General features: G+C 56.1%; 1 protein-coding gene across 1 annotated transcript; it reads right to left on the reverse strand.

The window, feature by feature from the left end:
* Positions 1 to 267: 267 nt before the first annotated feature.
* BAP1 (BRCA1 associated deubiquitinase 1) lies at positions 268 to 17,250 on the reverse strand. Its single transcript, XM_073645109.1, has 18 exons — positions 17,176 to 17,250; positions 10,074 to 10,336; positions 9,546 to 9,575; positions 9,283 to 9,337; positions 9,078 to 9,210; positions 8,888 to 9,007; positions 7,977 to 8,038; positions 7,742 to 7,884; positions 7,485 to 7,563; positions 7,287 to 7,410; positions 4,082 to 4,217; positions 3,752 to 3,912; positions 3,549 to 3,670; positions 2,857 to 3,287; positions 1,980 to 2,098; positions 1,735 to 1,827; positions 1,168 to 1,240; positions 268 to 1,002 (listed from the first exon to the last, which is right to left on the reverse strand). The coding sequence occupies exons 2-18, from the start codon at positions 10,144 to 10,146 to the stop codon at positions 869 to 871; spliced, it is 2,088 nt and encodes a 695-aa protein (XP_073501210.1). The 5' UTR covers positions 10,147 to 10,336; positions 17,176 to 17,250; the 3' UTR covers positions 268 to 868.
* Positions 17,251 to 18,613: the final 1,363 nt, after the last annotated feature.

Consider the following 18,613-nt stretch of genomic DNA (forward strand, 5'->3'; position numbering starts at 1 on the left):
CCTGAGCAAACTCCCCAACACCGTGCAGGAGAATGCTGGGAGTAGTAGTAGCTATGAGCATTTCTGGGCAGATTCAGATGAACGTCCTAGTAGTCGGGGGTTGTAGTCTTTCCTTTGATCACCTTTGTTACAATGTGTCAGTGCAGAGGATTTTCTTGCCTTTTGCGCCTTTCTATCACAATAAGTCCAGCAACATCTCCAAAAGATACAAATGATAAAGGAAAGCCGCGCCCATGAGGGCGAGAAAAAAAACACTAAACCACAAAGTTATCTTAAAAAAAGGAGCAAATTTAATGATAAACATAAGTCACAATCAGAATTATTTTTACTCCAAAATTACAAAAAAAAATTGGGGCCTAAATATGTTAAAAAAAAAAAATTACCAAAAGTTTCAGTATGTAGTGATTAAAAAGATTTTCTGGGGTCCTATAAATGCGGGCGGCCTCAGCACGTGGCAGCATTCAGAGCGGCCCCCGTTCTGTCTCTTAAAGGGACAGTATTCCTCTATGATGCCGGGTGTCGTCCCTGCCGGCTGCACGCTCCCCCCCTGTACACATAGTTCTCCGTCCTCACCCAGCAAATCCCTCAAATTCTTCTATTACATCACAAAGTGACAGTAATGACACGAGACCCCCAGGGAGGCATTTATAGTTACGGGGGGGAGGGGGCGATACGATGGAGCCAGCGTCATCTAGTCAGGGACCTGGTGCCAGTATCCCTGAGGTCTCCGCAGCGGCCACGTGACGCTACTATGGAGCAAGTGACGAGGGGACAATGTCTAAGGATACAGGGGATAGAAACCAGTCTATATACATGATATACAGGGTGTGAAGACGGGGCCACATACGACCCGGACACGACCGTGCAATCACTGACGCTTGGCCTTGTAGGGTCGCGAGCGTTTACGGCGGTCCGGCTTCCTCTGTTTATGCAGGCGACCGATGCTGACCCCCTGTCGTCTCCGCACAGATATGTTCTGCTCCACCAGGCTGGCCAGCATCCCTAGGAGCAGACGGGAGGGTTAGTGTCAGGGCCCCCGAGACAACGCACGTCCGCATCAGGAGGGGAGCGGAGCCAGCCGGGTAGTGCAGCAGCAACGCCACTCCACCCTCCCCCCCCGATGCTGGACAACCCCTTTAAGACTCCATCCCCAGGATGGACACTCACCCTCCTGAGCCAACATCGAGATGAAGGCGCAGATGAACTCATCATAGTTGTGCGTCCGTCTCTGGTCATCGATCTGGAGAGATGCAAAGACCGGAGAATAAAGGAGAGAAGAAAGACAGAGACTCCAGGAGAATAAAGGAGAGACGCAGAGAGACCGGGGACTCCAGGAGAATAAAGGAGAGACGCAGAGAGACCGGGGACTCCAGGAGAATAAAGGAGAGACGCAGAGAGACCGGGGACTCCAGGAGAATAAAGGAGAGACGCAGAGAGACCGGGGACTCCAGGAGAATAAAGGAGAGACGCAGAGAGACCGGGGACTCCAGGAGAATAAAGGAGAGACGCAGAGAGACCGGGGACTACAAGAGAGGAGACACGCAGAGAGACCGAGGACTACAAGAGAGGAGACGCAGAGAGACCGGGGACTACAAGAGAGGAGACGCAGAGAGACCGGGGACTACAAGAGAGGAGACGCAGAGAGACCGGGGACTACAAGAGAATAAAGGAGAGAAGAGGAAAGAGAGACTCCAGGAGAGGAGACGCAGTGATGAGATGGCTCCGGGTCGGTACCTTGAATTTCTTGCGCTTCTCCAGCTCTTCTCGCAGAGAGGCCTCGGAGGTGGAGATTTCGGCCTCCACACACTTCAGCAGGGCCAGGAGCTCCTGGAGACAACACATGGGTCAGTCATTGGAGAGGAGCTGATCGTGCAGGGCACAATATGCGGCAGCTGAAGATGATCCCTCTAAATGTGACAAACATGAACCTGAGCCCCGACATCTGCAGCATCATGGATGGACGCAGCCGCCCTCCTCACCTTAGGGGAGAACCGGTCTCCGGCTGGAGCCTCGGGGGTCCTGCCCCGGGGCCCTTCGGCCTCGCAGTTCTCTCTTCCTTCCTCCAGTTTGCTGATTTTAGGGGAAACTTTTCCAGAATCTGAGATTAAGAAAAGAACAATAATGAAACGATCATCATTAAAGGGGTCGTCCGGTCTGTAAACGGATCGTCGTCTTTTAGAAAAAGTTATGCCGTGTGCAGCAATAATTCAGCTCCCCGGGTTCAGCGCCGAGTCTCTGCCCCGGTCTCTCATTTGGCGGTAGCAGCTACACCATGTTGACAGCGCTGCAGCCAATCACTGAGCTTAGATGGCACTGTGACGCTTTATCACCAGCATTAGTAGAGGCGCAGTCATAGACCCGGCAGGGGCAAGTAGTTCTAAGGTTTTTTTTTTTTAACTATCGCAGCACATGGCATAACGTTTTCTAAAAGAGGACAAGCCCTTTATACATTAATATTCTGTACTTAGGACTTGGGAGCAATTTCAAGAACACGGGGGTCCGCGGTCCAGCACGTGGTCCATTAGTGTCAGTACCGGCACCGATCAGCTGTTCGCAGCTTGTGCTGTGGCCAAATGTACATGGAGCCGTGTAGTGGTCGTTATCGGTACTGCAGCTCCTCACAGCGCCATACACTGGGTAGTGGCAGTTCTCAGTACTGCAGCGCCATACACCATGTAGTGTCTGTTCTTGGTACTGCAGCTCAGATCACATTCCCTTTAATAGCAGCTGAGCTGCAGTACTGAGAACGGCCACTACACGGGCGCACTGGCTGGACGGTGAGCAGGCAGCCAGGCAACAGAAGGAGCGGTGGGCTCCTGAATATCATGCCAACCCTCAACCCTCCATCATACCCACCCATCCGGCTGAGCGTGCAGAGGTGCCCATCTCGGCTGAGGTGTAGAATCCCAGTGCCAACCAGTGGCCCCAGCTCCCGCACCGCGCGGTTGTACCGGACAGAGTCCAACCTCAGAAGCGGCTCCTCCTCCCCGAACAGGACCTTAGAGAGGTGAGATGTGACCGGACTGGATGGCCGTGTGGGGTTTGCGGACCTCAGTGGGGAACGCAGGGGGGAGTTGAAGGCGCTGCCGATTTCTGAAGCGGTGTCCGTGCTCTCGTTGCTGGGGGTTGGAGACGGCTGAGAATGAGGAGTCGCGGGGGGCACCGTCTTTATGGAGAGGGGTGAACAAAGTTCTTTCTGAGTTTCCTTTAACTTTTCAGCCAAGACGTTAGCGGGAAGTTCAGGACCAGAAGGAGGCGGCAGAGACTCAGAGCTTCTCCTCTTGAACCTGCAGGAGATGAGCAGATCAGTAACATCCGGACGCCCGCCATCCATAAGTATTGTGAGGCCAAGGGGTTCCCGGTGGGCACACACTGGTTAGAGTGGCGCCTGTTCTGGCAGAATCAGTCCCATCTGTTATATTCTCCCCGATCGGACGTGATGTAGCAGCGCCCCGTCTGGTCACTGACCGCTGCTGCCACCACCACGTCCTGCGCTGCAGCCGATTCCCTGCACCTCCCCCAATATGAACCTCTACCGGTTTACGCACCCGGAGAGGGTCGCTGGTCTGGCCGAGGCCTCAGTCTCCTCATCTTCGTCTTCATCGGAGTCTGGGGAGGGAGGTGGGACTCCTCGAGATCGCCCAACACCGGCCGCCAGATCTTCTTCCTCCTGCAGATAATGTGCATTAATCTTCTCATTCGGGACCATCCAGTGTCCATCGTGGCCCCCACTGCCGCCCCGAACACTCACCTGCATCGGGGACTTTGCGTAGTTGTGGTTATCCAGGAAGGCTGGGAGCCGGGGGGCTTGTGCAGGGGCTGTGCCCCCATTATGAGGGACGGCTTTGGGTTTGCTGTACGTATTCGTCACGGGGGCTCGCGGCACAGATCCGGCAGAGTCTCCACTCGCATCTACAATGTGATGGACACAATTAGAACGTACAAGGCAACTAAATCTGGGGGGGTCTACACCTACAGAACTAGGGGCAATGTGTCTGCACAGTGGAGAAAAGCCCCCCAGCCCCTCTGTGCCCTCAGCGGGAACGGAGCTCGGTGATTAAAGGTGGAGAGCGTTCGATACCTGTGGGAGTATTCGGGGTGCTGGCCGTACTCGCCCCCTCCGGGCCCGCGGCAGACTTGGCCTGTGACTCCACGTTATTCTGGTTCTCAGAGGGTTTCTGGGCCTGAATCAGCTCCGGCTGCGTCACCCGGATCAACTGAAGAAGAGACCACCGAGGAGCGAAGAGAAGAATTGGGGTGTAAGTACGGGGCAAAGAGACACCCCATCCTGCGTGCTCACCTCTTCCCCTCATAACGACACTGTCGGCCTCCCCTCCAGCCTCTCCTCTCGTGTTGTCGGCCTCCCCTCCAGCCTCTCCTCTCGTGTTGTCGGCCTCCCCTCCAGCCTCTCCTCTCGTGTTGTCGGCCTCCCCTCCAGCCTCTCCTCTCGTGTTGTCGGCCTCCCCTCCAGCCTCTCCTCTCGTGTTGTCGGCCTCCCCTCCAGCCTCTCCTCTCGTGTTGTCGGCCTCCCCTCCAGCCTCTCCTCTCGTGTTGTCGGCCTCCCCTCCAGCCTCTCCTCTCGTGTTGTCGGCCTCCCCTCCAGCCTCTCCTCTCGTGTTGTCGGCCTCCCCTCCAGCCTCTCCTCTCGTGTTGTCGGCCTCCCCTCCAGCCTCTCCTCTCGTGTTGTCGGCCTCCCCTCCAGCCTCTCCTCTCGTGTTGTCGGCCTCCCCTCCAGCCTCTCCTCTCGTGTTGTCGGCCTCCCCTCCAGCCTCTCCTCTCGTGTTGTCGGCCTCCCCTCCAGCCTCTCCTCTCGTGTTGTCGGCCTCCCCTCCAGCCTCTCCTCTCGTGTTGTCGGCCTCCCCTCCAGCCTCTCCTCTCGTGTTGTCGGCCTCCCCTCCAGCCTCTCCTCTCGTGTTGTCGGCCTCCCCTCCAGCCTCTCCTCTCGTGTTGTCGGCCTCCCCTCCAGCCTCTCCTCTCGTGTTGTCGGCCTCCCCTCCAGCCTCTCCTCTCGTGTTGTCGGCCTCCCCTCCAGCCTCTCCTCTCGTGTTGTCGGCCTCCCCTCCAGCCTCTCCTCTCGTGTTGTCGGCCTCCCCTCCAGCCTCTCCTCTCGTGTTGTCGGCCTCCCCTCCAGCCTCTCCTCTCGTGTTGTCGGCCTCCCCTCCAGCCTCTCCTCTCGTGTTGTCGGCCTCCCCTCCAGCCTCTCCTCTCGTGTTGTCGGCCTCCCCTCCAGCCTCTCCTCTCGTGTTGTCGGCCTCCCCTCCAGCCTCTCCTCTCGTGTTGTCGGCCTCCCCTCCAGCCTCTCCTCTCGTGTTGTCGGCCTCCCCTCCAGCCTCTCCTCTCGTGTTGTCGGCCTCCCCTCCAGCCTCTCCTCTCGTGTTGTCGGCCTCCCCTCCAGCCTCTCCTCTCGTGTTGTCGGCCTCCCCTCCAGCCTCTCCTCTCGTGTTGTCGGCCTCCCCTCCAGCCTCTCCTCTCGTGTTGTCGGCCTCCCCTCCAGCCTCTCCTCTCGTGTTGTCGGCCTCCCCTCCAGCCTCTCCTCTCGTGTTGTCGGCCTCCCCTCCAGCCTCTCCTCTCGTGTTGTCGGCCTCCCCTCCAGCCTCTCCTCTCGTGTTGTCGGCCTCCCCTCCAGCCTCTCCTCTCGTGTTGTCGGCCTCCCCTCCAGCCTCTCCTCTCGTGTTGTCGGCCTCCCCTCCAGCCTCTCCTCTCGTGTTGTCGGCCTCCCCTCCAGCCTCTCCTCTCGTGTTGTCGGCCTCCCCTCCAGCCTCTCCTCTCGTGTTGTCGGCCTCCCCTCCAGCCTCTCCTCTCGTGTTGTCGGCCTCCCCTCCAGCCTCTCCTCTCGTGTTGTCGGCCTCCCCTCCAGCCTCTCCTCTCGTGTTGTCGGCCTCCCCTCCAGCCTCTCCTCTCGTGTTGTCGGCCTCCCCTCCAGCCTCTCCTCTCGTGTTGTCGGCCTCCCCTCCAGCCTCTCCTCTCGTGTTGTCGGCCTCCCCTCCAGCCTCTCCTCTCGTGTTGTCGGCCTCCCCTCCAGCCTCTCCTCTCGTGTTGTCGGCCTCCCCTCCAGCCTCTCCTCTCGTGTTGTCGGCCTCCCCTCCAGCCTCTCCTCTCGTGTTGTCGGCCTCCCCTCCAGCCTCTCCTCTCGTGTTGTCGGCCTCCCCTCCAGCCTCTCCTCTCGTGTTGTCGGCCTCCCCTCCAGCCTCTCCTCTCGTGTTGTCGGCCTCCCCTCCAGCCTCTCCTCTCGTGTTGTCGGCCTCCCCTCCAGCCTCTCCTCTCGTGTTGTCGGCCTCCCCTCCAGCCTCTCCTCTCGTGTTGTCGGCCTCCCCTCCAGCCTCTCCTCTCGTGTTGTCGGCCTCCCCTCCAGCCTCTCCTCTCGTGTTGTCGGCCTCCCCTCCAGCCTCTCCTCTCGTGTTGTCGGCCTCCCCTCCAGCCTCTCCTCTCGTGTTGTCGGCCTCCCCTCCAGCCTCTCCTCTCGTGTTGTCGGCCTCCCCTCCAGCCTCTCCTCTCGTGTTGTCGGCCTCCCCTCCAGCCTCTCCTCTCGTGTTGTCGGCCTCCCCTCCAGCCTCTCCTCTCGTGTTGTCGGCCTCCCCTCCAGCCTCTCCTCTCGTGTTGTCGGCCTCCCCTCCAGCCTCTCCTCTCGTGTTGTCGGCCTCCCCTCCAGCCTCTCCTCTCGTGTTGTCGGCCTCCCCTCCAGCCTCTCCTCTCGTGTTGTCGGCCTCCCCTCCAGCCTCTCCTCTCGTGTTGTCGGCCTCCCCTCCAGCCTCTCCTCTCGTGTTGTCGGCCTCCCCTCCAGCCTCTCCTCTCGTGTTGTCGGCCTCCCCTCCAGCCTCTCCTCTCGTGTTGTCGGCCTCCCCTCCAGCCTCTCCTCTCGTGTTGTCGGCCTCCCCTCCAGCCTCTCCTCTCGTGTTGTCGGCCTCCCCTCCAGCCTCTCCTCTCGTGTTGTCGGCCTCCCCTCCAGCCTCTCCTCTCGTGTTGTCGGCCTCCCCTCCAGCCTCTCCTCTCGTGTTGTCGGCCTCCCCTCCAGCCTCTCCTCTCGTGTTGTCGGCCTCCCCTCCAGCCTCTCCTCTCGTGTTGTCGGCCTCCCCTCCAGCCTCTCCTCTCGTGTTGTCGGCCTCCCCTCCAGCCTCTCCTCTCGTGTTGTCGGCCTCCCCTCCAGCCTCTCCTCTCGTGTTGTCGGCCTCCCCTCCAGCCTCTCCTCTCGTGTTGTCGGCCTCCCCTCCAGCCTCTCCTCTCGTGTTGTCGGCCTCCCCTCCAGCCTCTCCTCTCATGTTGTCGGACTCCCCATCCCCCGCTCTCACCTGCTGTAGCGCCTCCAGCACGGTCTGCCGGTTCACCTTCAGGACGTTGAGGCGGCTCTCGTACTTCAGCCTCCGGTCGGGCACCACGGCCATCAGATTGAAGCGGATGTCATGATACGGCTCCCTGTACGGGAAGAAGTTTCATAGGACTCGCCCCGAGCGCGGCCACAAACCCCACCACCCCCTCCGGCATCTTACCCTGCTGTGGCCAGTCCAATCCTCTCCATGATAACTCTGCGAGCCTTGTCTGTCCACTCCTCGTCCTCCGCCCATGGACCTGACAACAATCAGACAGTGCGCAGTGAGGGTGGAGGTGTCAGACGGGTAGATTTGGGCCCCGGCACGGACCACAGGCCGCCTGCTCACAGGGCCGATGCCCAAGATCAACCAACATATAAGCCAAACTTCTGCAACTTTCTATCAGCGCTGACAGCAGCTCCTCTGTGGGCTCTCACCATGATCGATGGGGTAGACTTTTAGGCCGTCCAGCTCAAACAGACGCCCCTTAATGGGAACGTAACTGACAAAGTGGAACGCCTCCATGGTGCGCACCGCGCTGATGCCATTCTGCTTCTCTGGCAGGTGACGCGGCTCTGGCCTGAAGGGACAGGAAGAAAGGGTCAATATATAGACCCCGGATTCAGTGCATAAGGTCAGCAACATCTACAATAGTCAAGATCTCTGCCGCACCTCGCATGGCTGTTGTGAGCTTTCGCCAATTCAGGAGCATTTCCAATAGCGTAACCTTTACTCTGAGGAAAGAGAAAAAAGGGTCAGAGTGACTGCACCAGCAGAACAGTGAGTGCAGCTCTGGAGTATGATACAGGATGTAACTCAGGATCAGTAATGTAATGTATGTACACAGTGACTACACCAGCAGAATAGTGAGTGCAGCTCTGGAGTATAATACAGGATGTAACTCAGGATTAGTAATGTAATGTATGTACACAGTGACTGCAGCAGCAGAATAGTGAGTGCAGCTCTGGGGTATAATACAGGAGGTAACTCAGGATCAGTAATGTAATGTATGTACACAGTGACTGCACCAGCAGAATAGTGAGTGCAGCTCTGGAGTATAATACAGGATGTAACTCAGGATCAGTAATGTATGTACACAGTGACTGCACCATCAGAACAGTGAGTGCAGCTCTGGAGTATAATACAGGATGTAACTCAGGATCAGTAATGTAATGTATGTACACAGTGACTGCACCAGCAGAATAGTGAGTGCAGCTCTGGGGTATAATACAGGATGTAACTCCGGATCAGTAATGTAATGTATGTACACAGTGACTGCACCAGCAGAATAGTGAGTGCAGCTCTGGAGTATAATACAGGATGTAACTCCGGATCAGTAATGTAATGTATGTACACAGAGACTCCACCAGCAGAATAGTGAGTGAAGCTTTGGAGTATAATACAGGATGTAACTCGGGATCAGTAATTTAATGTATGTACACAGTGACTGCACCAGCAGAATAATGAGTGCAGCTCTGGAGTTTCAGTATTTCCTATCCAGAGATGTACATGCTGTGAGATTATAAGCCCCAGCATGCTATGGCCATTTGCTGTGTTGTGTTATACTCCTGCTGTATTCTTACCTCTGGGCTGAACCCTTTGGTGAAGTCTTTGATGCGACTCAGAGTCGGCCCCAGGTGGACCCCGCTGCAGTTCAGCAGGACGCTCAGGAGGGCGTGAGTAGCACAGGAATTAGGGATCAGCTGTGAGACAAGGAGACATGGATGAGGAGGTGAGACCACAGATGGGGGACACCATGCTTTCACCACTTACCTGATGAGCGAAGAACATGTTATTGACCACCTCGTCCTCCATGACAGATGTGTCATCCAGCAGGGTGGACACCTTCCTGCGCGAGCGCCGCTCCTCGATCCATTTAAATAAGAAGATGAAACCGTACACCAGTCTGTAGGGAGAAAATAAGAGTCATCAGAGAGCAGAGCGATGGACGCACAAACAATGACTGTGGGCGTCATACCCCGGGCACTTGCTCTGCAGATCATAGATCTCCTCCACCTGCACGCCCTTCACACCTGGGGGGGAAAAACAGCAAAATGTGAAATCATCTCCAGCAGAGACGACGACACGGGGAAGAGGAGGCAGCAGCACGGAGCGAGGCGCAGGGAGGAGCGGGAAGCAGTCGGGAGGCACAGATCGGGCCCACAGGTGCCGAACACGAACGAAGCAGGAGATCGCTCCCAGCGAAAAGCCATAGAGCGAGCAGAAAATCATCAAACTCACCAAAGTCCTCAACCAGCAGCGTGAACAGCCCTGAAACACAAACACGAGGCGTCAGTAACGGGTCACACCCGGTCCGAGGCGTCAGTAACGGGTCACACCCGGTCCGAGGCGTCAGTAACGGGTCACACCCGGTCCGAGGCGTCAGTAACGGGTCACACCCGGTCCGAGGCGTCAGTAACGGGTCACACCCGGTCCGAGGCGTCAGTAACGGGTCACACCCGGTCCGAGGCGTCAGTAAAGGGTCACACCCGGTCCGAGGCGTCAGTAAAGGGTCACACCCGGTCCGAGGCGTCAGTAAAGGGTAACACCCGGTCCGAGGCGTCAGTAAAGGGTTATACGGGTCCCCTAGTGTCAGTAAAGTGTCACACCCGGCCAAGTTATCAGTAAAGGGTTATACGGGTCCCCTAGTGTCAGTGCAGTGTCACACCCGGTCCCCAGCATCACTACAAGGTTACTAAGGTCCCGCGGTGTCAGTAAATGGTGACGCCATCTCGCAGTGTCCGTCCCTGAACAATGAAGCCCCGGTACCTGGGTCGCTCTCCAGCTCTAACCAGCCTTTATTCATGTTGTCTCCTCCATGCCTCGGAGGCTGAGACGTCATGCAGCGCGCCGGAAGTGGAGAAGTAAACACATAGCAGTGACGTCATGTCGCGCCGCCCCCGCTTCATGTTCTAGAGCGGCTGCCTCCCATCATCCTCCGCGGCCGCCATGTCTGCGTAGTCAGCTAGTTATGCGGGATGGACTCAGCACTTCGACAACATAGCCGCCAGGGGACGCTCTCCGGACACTTCCTAAAATAGACGTCACAATATAAGACATCGCTTTAGGGACTGCTCTTTTGGTCATGTGACCACCGGAAGTCCAACTGCGGCCATTTTTGCTAAGGGCAGAGAAGTTATTCACTGAGAATTTGAGGATTTTTTTTCTGTAATGGATGATAAATATTTCCACCTCCCCTCAAAGGTTGTCCTGCACTCCCACCACCCCTCACAGGGGGCTCTGCTCTACTCATAGGGTGCCCTCCACCCCCACTGCCCCTCACATGGGTCCTGCACTCCCACTACCCCTCACAGGGGGCCCTCCACCTCCACCGCCCCTCGCAGGGGGCCCTCCACCCCCACCGCCCCTCACAGGGGGCCATCCACCGCCCCTCACAGGGGGCCCTGCACCCCCACCGCCCCTCGCAGGGGGCCCTCCACCCCCACCGCCCCTCACAGGGGGCCATCCACCGCCCCTCACAGGGGGCCCTGCACCCCCACCGCCCCTCACAGGGGGCCATCCACTTCCCCTCACAGGGGGCCCTGCACGCCCACACAGGGCCGAGATCAGATTTAAAGGAATTTTTCTGTAAAAACAGATCAGTGGGGGTCCGATTGCTGGGACCGGCTTCAATCATCAGAACGGGTCTCCATTGGACCTTCAGTGCTTCTGCCAGACACTGCCAAATTCATTTTCTACAGAACCAACACATGCTACGTTCTACTTCAGCCGCTATCTACATAGAGAATGAATGGCGTGGTGTTGGGGGTACGGCCTGCTGCTCCTCCCCAATCAGTGCAGGTGTCGGCGGTCGGACCCTGCACAGAATACAGCAGTCCCTGTGCTATGGCTGTTATTTGTAAGGCGGCGGTGTTCACACCGTGCAGTAACTGAGGCAGTGACCCAAGCAAGTCCAACATAAACAGCTTTATTCAGCAACTCACGGGTAACAGAAAAGTCCTCCGGGTCACAGCCCGGGTTAACATCAGTCCATAAATAACGGTTGCTGGGGGCAAAGGCCGCACCAGGCCGCGCAGAGCCTGACAGTTGCAGAGTCTTCCCGGGCGTGGGTTCAGCCACACTCAGTCCTGCTGAGCTTTCCTGCTGTGCTTCTAGCAGGTTCCAACACTGAACAACACTAATCCTTAATGCAGGGTTTTTAAAGGACCTGTGGCAAGAGCCACTGGAGAACCCGGGTTGGAGGAAGGAGGCCGCCCCACTGCCTTCCTACAGCCTCCCCCAAGAAATGAAGGCCCTGCCGGGTTTTACTTAATCTGCCTTAGCCAGATTGACCTGGTCAGGCTATGCTCACCTTCATTCCTGCATTGCAGCCGCAGCTGTGTCTGTGACTGCAATGCACTCCAATGGATTTAATAGGTCTCTGTACACATTCTGGGGGATATATAACGTCCCTCGTATACGATCCCGGTTACTGCCTCACATACCCCCCCCCCGTTCAAACTTGTGGGGTTGAACATTTGCCACCATACAGGTTGCCCGGGACAGGGCATCCGCGTTTGCCTGCGACTTCCCGGGGCGATGTTCTACAGAGAAACTGAAATTTTGCAGTGACAGGAACCACCTGGTGACTCGCGTTCCTCATCCATACCAAGGGTGAGTGGTCTGTCACCAAGTGGAACTGACGCCTGAGTAAATAATAACGTAGTGATTCCAAGGGCACTTAATAGCCAAACACTCCTTCTCTACCACGCTATAGTTTTTCTCTGTCGGGACAAGTTTTCTACTCAAGTAGGTGACCGGGTGCTCTTCACCATTCACTTTTTGTGACAATAGCGCCCCGAGGCCTACCTCTGAGGCATCTGTCTGTACAATGAAGGTTTCCTTGAAGTTGGGGCTGATGAGGACTGGCTGTCCACACAGGGCCAACTTCATGGACTGAAAAGCTTCCTCTGCCTGAGGGTTCCACCGAACCATTACCGATTTTTTTCCTTTCAAGAGATGGGTCAGGGCCGCCATTCTCCCGGCAAAATTAGGTATAAACCAGCGGTAATACCCAAGGATGGCAAGGAACGCCCTCACCTGCTTTGTACTTGACGGTTTAGGCCAGTTTTTTATGGCCTCAACTTTATTGATTTGGGCTTGATAGCTCCTCGGCCAATCACATACCCCAAATATCGGGCTTCCTCTAGCCCTATCGCACATTTTTGGGGGTTTGCCGTTAACCCCGCGCTCTGAGAGAATCCAGCACCGCTTGTACCTGGGATAGGTGCGTATGCCAGTCGGTGCTAAAGATGATAATATCTAGATACGCGGACGCGTACTCCTGATGAGGCTTGATCACTATGTCCATCAACCTCTGGAATGTAGCCGGGACCCCATGTAACCCAAAAGGTAAGACCACATAGTGATATAGACCCTCTGGAGTTATGAAGGCGGTCTTTTCCTTCGCCGATTCTGTGAGAGCTACCTGCCAGTAACCCTTGGTGAGCTCAAGCGTGGTAAAGTACTGGGCCTGCCCCAGTCTCTCAATCAGCTCGTCCACCCGGGGCATTGGATAAAGGTCCAACTTCAACACTTCATTTAGTTTTCGGAAATCGTTACAGAAGCGTAACGATCCGTCTGGTTTCGGAATCAGAACGGTGGGCTAGCCCACTCACTCCGGGATTCCTCTATGACGCCTAACGGAAGCATCTGTTTTACCTCAGCCGTGATGGCTTGCCTCCGGGCTTCGGGTAGAGAACTCTCTGGTGATACGCTCGGGGTAGAGAACTCTCTGGTGATACGCCCGGGGTAGAGAACGCTCTGGTGATACGCCCGGGGTAGAGAACGCTCTGGCGATACGCCCGGGGTAGAGAACGCTCTGGCGATACGCCCGAGGTAGAGAACGCTCTGGCGATACGCCCGGGGTAGAGAACGCTCTGGCGATACGCCCGGGGTAGAGAACGCTCTGGCGATACGCCCGGGGTAGAGAACGCTCTGGCGATACGCCCGGGGTAGAGAACGCTCTGGCGATACGCCCGGGGTAGAGAACGCTCTGGCGATACGCCCGGGGTAGAGAACGCTCTGGCGATATGCCCGTGGGGACGTCTGTAACTAAACACTCTCGATCTTTCAAAGGTTTTAGCATGTTTACATGGTAAAGCTGCTCAGGTTTCCTCCTTCCGGGCTGATAATTTACCTCCCCCACCTTTTCTCGAACCTCATATGGCCCTTGCCACTTGGCCATGGGTTTACGCTCGGCTGTGGGTACCAGTACTAACACCCGATCGCCCTTGTTAAAAGACCTGTCCGTGGCTCTTTTATTATATGTGCGCCTCCGTGCTGCCTGGGCATCTAACAGATGTTCTTTCACGATGGGCATGACCGCTGCGATCCGGTCCTGCATACTAGCCACGTGTTCAATTATACTCCTTTGTGGAGTCGGCTCTTGTTCCCATGTCTCTTTGGCTACGTCCAACAGACCCCTAGGGTGTCTGCCGTACAATAACTCAAAGGGAGAGAACCCTGTGGAAGTCTGGGGTACCTCACGGACGGCGAACATCAGATAGGGTAACAACATGTCCCAATCCCTTCCGTCCTTAGAAACCACCTTTTTTAACATGAACTTGAGGGTTTTCTTGAACCGTTCTACGAGCCCGTCGGTTTGAGGATGGTACACCGAGGTGCACAATTGTTTTATTTTTAGCAGTTTGCACAGTTCCCTCGTCACTTTGGACATAAAAGGGGTCCCCTGATCCGTCAGGATCTCCTTAGGTAGTCCAAGGCGACAGAACATGGCAAACAGCTCCCGTGCAATTAGTTTTGCCGAGGTGTGGCGTAGCGGTACAGCCTCCGGGTACCGGGTGGCATAGTCGACGACCACCAGTATATGTTGGTGGCCACGGGCGGATTTTACAATAGGTCCTACCAAGTCCATTGCAATCTGTTCAAAAGGTACCTGTATCACTGGCAGAGGTACCAATGGGCTACGGAAACTGTCGGTGGGTGTGGTCAGCTGACATTTGGGGCAGGATTCACAGTACTTTTGGACCTCCGCATAAATCCCCGGCCAAAAGAATCACTGCAAGATACGCTGTTGCGTCTTTTTAACCCCTAAGTGTTCAGCCAGCAGGTTTGTGTGTGCCATCTCCAGAACCGCCCGACGGTACGACTGAGGTACCACTAACTGTTCCACGACCTCGTCCCTGATTTTGTCTACCCTATAGAGCAACTCACCGTTGACTACCATGCGTGGAAATACAGTATCTGCACCGGGCTGTTGAGCTACGCCATTTACCTCTAACACCCTTTCCCGTGCCCGAGTCAGGGTGGGATCCTGTAGCTGAGCCGCCCCAAACGTGGCCCGGGACACTTCCAGCTCAGGGAGCGATGGGGTCTCCTCGACCTCTCCTGCCAGCACCTCCAGGGGAGACTTATCGGGGTCACACTCTGTCCCTAGGTTGGACACCCCTACGGCAGGTACCCCTGACTCGGGTTCATCAGGTACAGCGCCTGTAATACATTTTACCGGGGGAGAATGGATTTTGTTTTTCCACAGAGTCCAGAACAGGGGCAAGTCTCTTCCCAACCCAGTCCCATAGGGAAGAGTTTTTACCACCCCCACCACATGTTTTATATCTCCACATGGCGTGGACAAAACTACCTCCGCGGTTGGGTACTCTCGGAGGTCCCCATGGATACACACAACCCTGACTGTCCATCCACCTGGGTTGTCTCCTGCCACCAGCGACCCATATACCAAAGTCACTAGGCTCCCCAAGTCTAGGAGGGCCTCCGTGGGGTACCCGTTAACCAGTACCTGGCACAGTTGGAGTTCACTGTCCCGGGGGTCGGCGCTCGCCGTGCAGACGGTCTGGGCGTACATGGAGACCCGGTGGTTATACCCGTAGTCCATGGGTTCCGTAGTCAGGGGGCAATTAGCAACATGTCCTGGCACCCTACACCGCCAGCACCTAATGGTGGAGGTACTGTTAGGTCTTGTGACTGTTTGGGAGGGAACTGGTTTCCTGCCACTCATTCCGGGGTATCCCTTCAGCACGGGTACGTTGCTGACTGTCCTCAGCAGAGGGACGCGACCCATTTCCCGGTTCCTGGGTTGGCAGGGAACGGCGTGAGAGCCACGAGGGGGCAGAGTCCCGGATAAAATCCTGAATGGCCGAGTAGCGCTCGATCAGGCTGACCACCTGGTCGAGTGTGTCGGGGTCCCCTTGCCCCACCCAACGTTGGATAGCGGCCAGCAGAGTCCTCACCAGCCGGTCGACCACCACCCTCTCCACCATCTGGGCTGGAATCAAAGACTCAGGCTGGAGCCACCTCTTTACCAGCTGCAAAACGTCATAAGCCTGAGACCGGGCGGGTCGGGTCTTCACATAAGCCCATGAAAATACACGCTGAGCCCTCACGTATGTATTGACCCCCAGTCGGGCAAGGATCTCACCTTTGAGCTTCTGGTAGTCCTGGGAGTCCTCCCGACTGAGGTCGAAGTAGGCCTTTTGGGCATCGCAGACCAGAAATGGAGCCACCACTTCTGCCCACTGGCCGGCCGGTAGGTTTTCCCGCTCCGCTGTGCGCTCATAAATGGTCAGGAAGGCTTCCATGTCGTCCTCCAGTCCCATCTTCCTCAACGCTGAGCGAACCTTATCCCGGGCCTCGCGACGTTCCGGAGCTGGTGCCGTCGACGTCTCCCGCAAGGTAGGCATCTGTTACAGCAACAATTTGTTTGTTTTTTGCTGCTGCTAATGGGTGAGTACCAGCTGCTTAAACAGTTCGTCCATTTTGCCCATGGGGTGGAACTGAAAGGTGGCAGGCCGGATTGTGGTCATGCAGCGGCCGGTGGGGTATGCCTCAGTCACAATGCCCGTATTCTCCACCAAGCTGTAAGGCGGCGGTGTTCACACTGTGCAGTAACCCAAGCAAGTCCAACATAAACAGCTTTATTCAGCAACTCACGGGTAACAGAAAAGTCCTCTGGGTCGCAGCCGGGTTAACACAAGTCCATAACAAGAGCCTGACAGGTGCAGAGCCTTCCCAGGCTGTGGTTCAGCCACACTCAGTCGTGCTGAGCTTTCCTGCTCTGCTCCTAGCAGGTTCCAACATAGAACAACACTAATCCTTAGTGCAGAATTTAAGGACCTGTGGCAAGAACCACTGGAAAACCCGGGTTGGAGGGAGGGGGCTGCCCCACTGCCTCCTGTGACCTCCTCCAAGAAATGAAGGCCCTGCCCGGTTTTACTCAATCTGCCTTAGCTAGATAGCCCGACCAGGTCAATGCTCACCTTCATTCCTGCATTGCAGCTGCAGGTGTGTCTGCACTCCAATGGATTTAATAGGTCCCTGTACACATTCTGGGGGAGATATAACGTCAGATGGGCAGAAGTGATCCGGAAGTGATTTTCTTCTGTGGCGTCTTTCGGTCGTGATGTCAGACTTCCTCCGCCGCTCTCAGCAGGTGAACAGCCTGGTATACCGGCTGATAATGTGGTGAATATTCTTGTCCCCCGACCAGTCGATGCCGTGATTTGGTCAGCACTGGCAAATGTGCAAGACCCCCCAAAGCTCTCCCTAAAGAGGGGTTTTCACAACACCTCTCTGGTGTTGGTCTGCTACATAGACCAACACGTCATCAGCTGTCCTGGGCACCGACCATCATGGCGTTGTCTAACAAACACAAGTTACATCATCATTCATCAACCCTGACACTCAAACATTAACTGAACGCACTCAGCACAACGCCACAAAATGAGGAGGACGAGTTATTAATTACCTAGTACGGAAGAAGCAAAGCTGGGTCAGTTACTGAGAAAAATAAAAAAATTTTATTAGCGAGTGCAGCTCTGGAGTATAATACAGGATGTAACGTGTAGCATCGGCGTCTCTGCCCCCTGACAGGCAGAGACGCCGTCCCCCTTACCGCCGCGCTCCTGGCCCAGCGTCTTCCGGCTCTCCTGTTGCTGCCGGCACGCGCAGCTTCCCGGGCACTGTGCTTAGGGAGCGCGCTCTCCCTCCCTCTTAAAGGGGCCGCGCGTGCCGTCCTAAGGAGTCCCCGGCCAATGGCCGGAGGACTTCCCATATAAAAGGCACCTCCTCCAAAATGGAGGTGCCCGTGCAAGGTTGTAGCTCAGTGTACTAACTCTGCTTCAGCCCTCAGGTCCCGCTGCTAGTCTGCCTACCAATCCAGCCCGCCAGCCTGACTACCAGTCCAGCCCGCCAGCCTGACTACCAGTCCAGCCCGCCAGCCTGACTACCAGTCCAGCCCGCCAGCCTGTCTATGGGCTTGGCCAGTCCGCTTATCCGGAGCCTTTGCGTGCTACCTTTCTCCGCCAGCCAAGTACACTCTCCAGCCCGACGGTCTGCTTACGGTCCAAACCCGCCAGTCTGTCTCTAGGCCAGGCTTCCCTGCCTACCAGGAGAACGTATCAGTTACCTGCCGTGCCTACCAGCCAGCCTACCTTGAGAATCCTGCCAGTTACCCGTGGTGTCTGCCAGTCCGTCTACCCGGATCACCCGTCAGCCTGCCTGCCGTGCTCATCTGCTGTACCGGTCAGTCCCTGCCTTCTGACCCGTGGGAGTCACCTGCTCTCATACAAGGACTGGTCCAGAGTAGCACCTGGTCCCTTTGCTTGGTCCTTCCCTGGTTCACGGAGTCGATTGAGCCGCCGTGCGACCTTGGTCAGTCCGAGTTGATACCTAGTTACGCCCCTCTGGTCCCTCCTTGCACCGCAGCACAGAGGTTCCACCACCCGGATCCGTAACATAACGTACACTATTCTGCTGGTGCAGTCACTGTGTACATACATTACATTACTGATCCTGAGTTACCTCCTGTATTATACTCCAGAGCTGCACTCACTATTCTGCTGGTGCTGTCACTGTGTACATACATTACATTACTGATCCTGAGTTACCTCCTGTATTATACTCCAGAGCTGCACTCACTATTCTGCTGGTGCAGTCACTGTGTACATACATTACATTACTGATCCTGAGTTACCTCCTGTATTATACTCCAGAGCTGCACTCACTATTCTGCTGGTGCAGTCACTGTGTACATACATTACATTACTGATCCTGAGTTACCTCCTGTATTATACTCCAGAGCTGCACTCACTATTCTGCTGGTGCAGTCACTGTGTACATACATTACATTACTGATCCTGAGTTACATCCTGTATTATACCCCAGAGCTGCACTCACTATTCTGCTGGTGCAGTCACTGTGTACATACATTACTGATCCTGAGTTACATCCTGTATTATACCCCAGAGCTGCACTCACTATTCTGCTGGTGCAGTCACTGTGTACATACATTACATTACTGATCCTGAGTTACATCCTGTATTATACCCCAG

This window comes from Phyllobates terribilis, unplaced genomic scaffold (assembly GCF_046119375.1).
Source record: "Phyllobates terribilis strain yellow unplaced genomic scaffold, ASM4611937v1 Scaffold_8__6_contigs__length_399053987, whole genome shotgun sequence".
NCBI lineage: Eukaryota > Metazoa > Chordata > Amphibia > Anura > Dendrobatidae > Phyllobates > Phyllobates terribilis.

Bases quoted from the DNA above. Each gene is read 5' to 3' on its own strand.
- BAP1 (XM_073645109.1), bottom strand. From the start codon at position 10,146: ATGACGTCTCAGCCTCCGAGGCATGGAGGAGACAACATGAATAAAGGC. The intron at 9,008-9,077 runs GTAAGTGGTGAA...CTTGTCTCACAG, and splicing joins ACATGTTCTTCGCTCATCAG to CTGATCCCTAATTCCTGTGC. The intron at 3,671-3,751 runs GTGAGTGTTCGG...CATTATCTGCAG, and splicing joins ACGCAAAGTCCCCGATGCAG to GAGGAAGAAGATCTGGCGGC.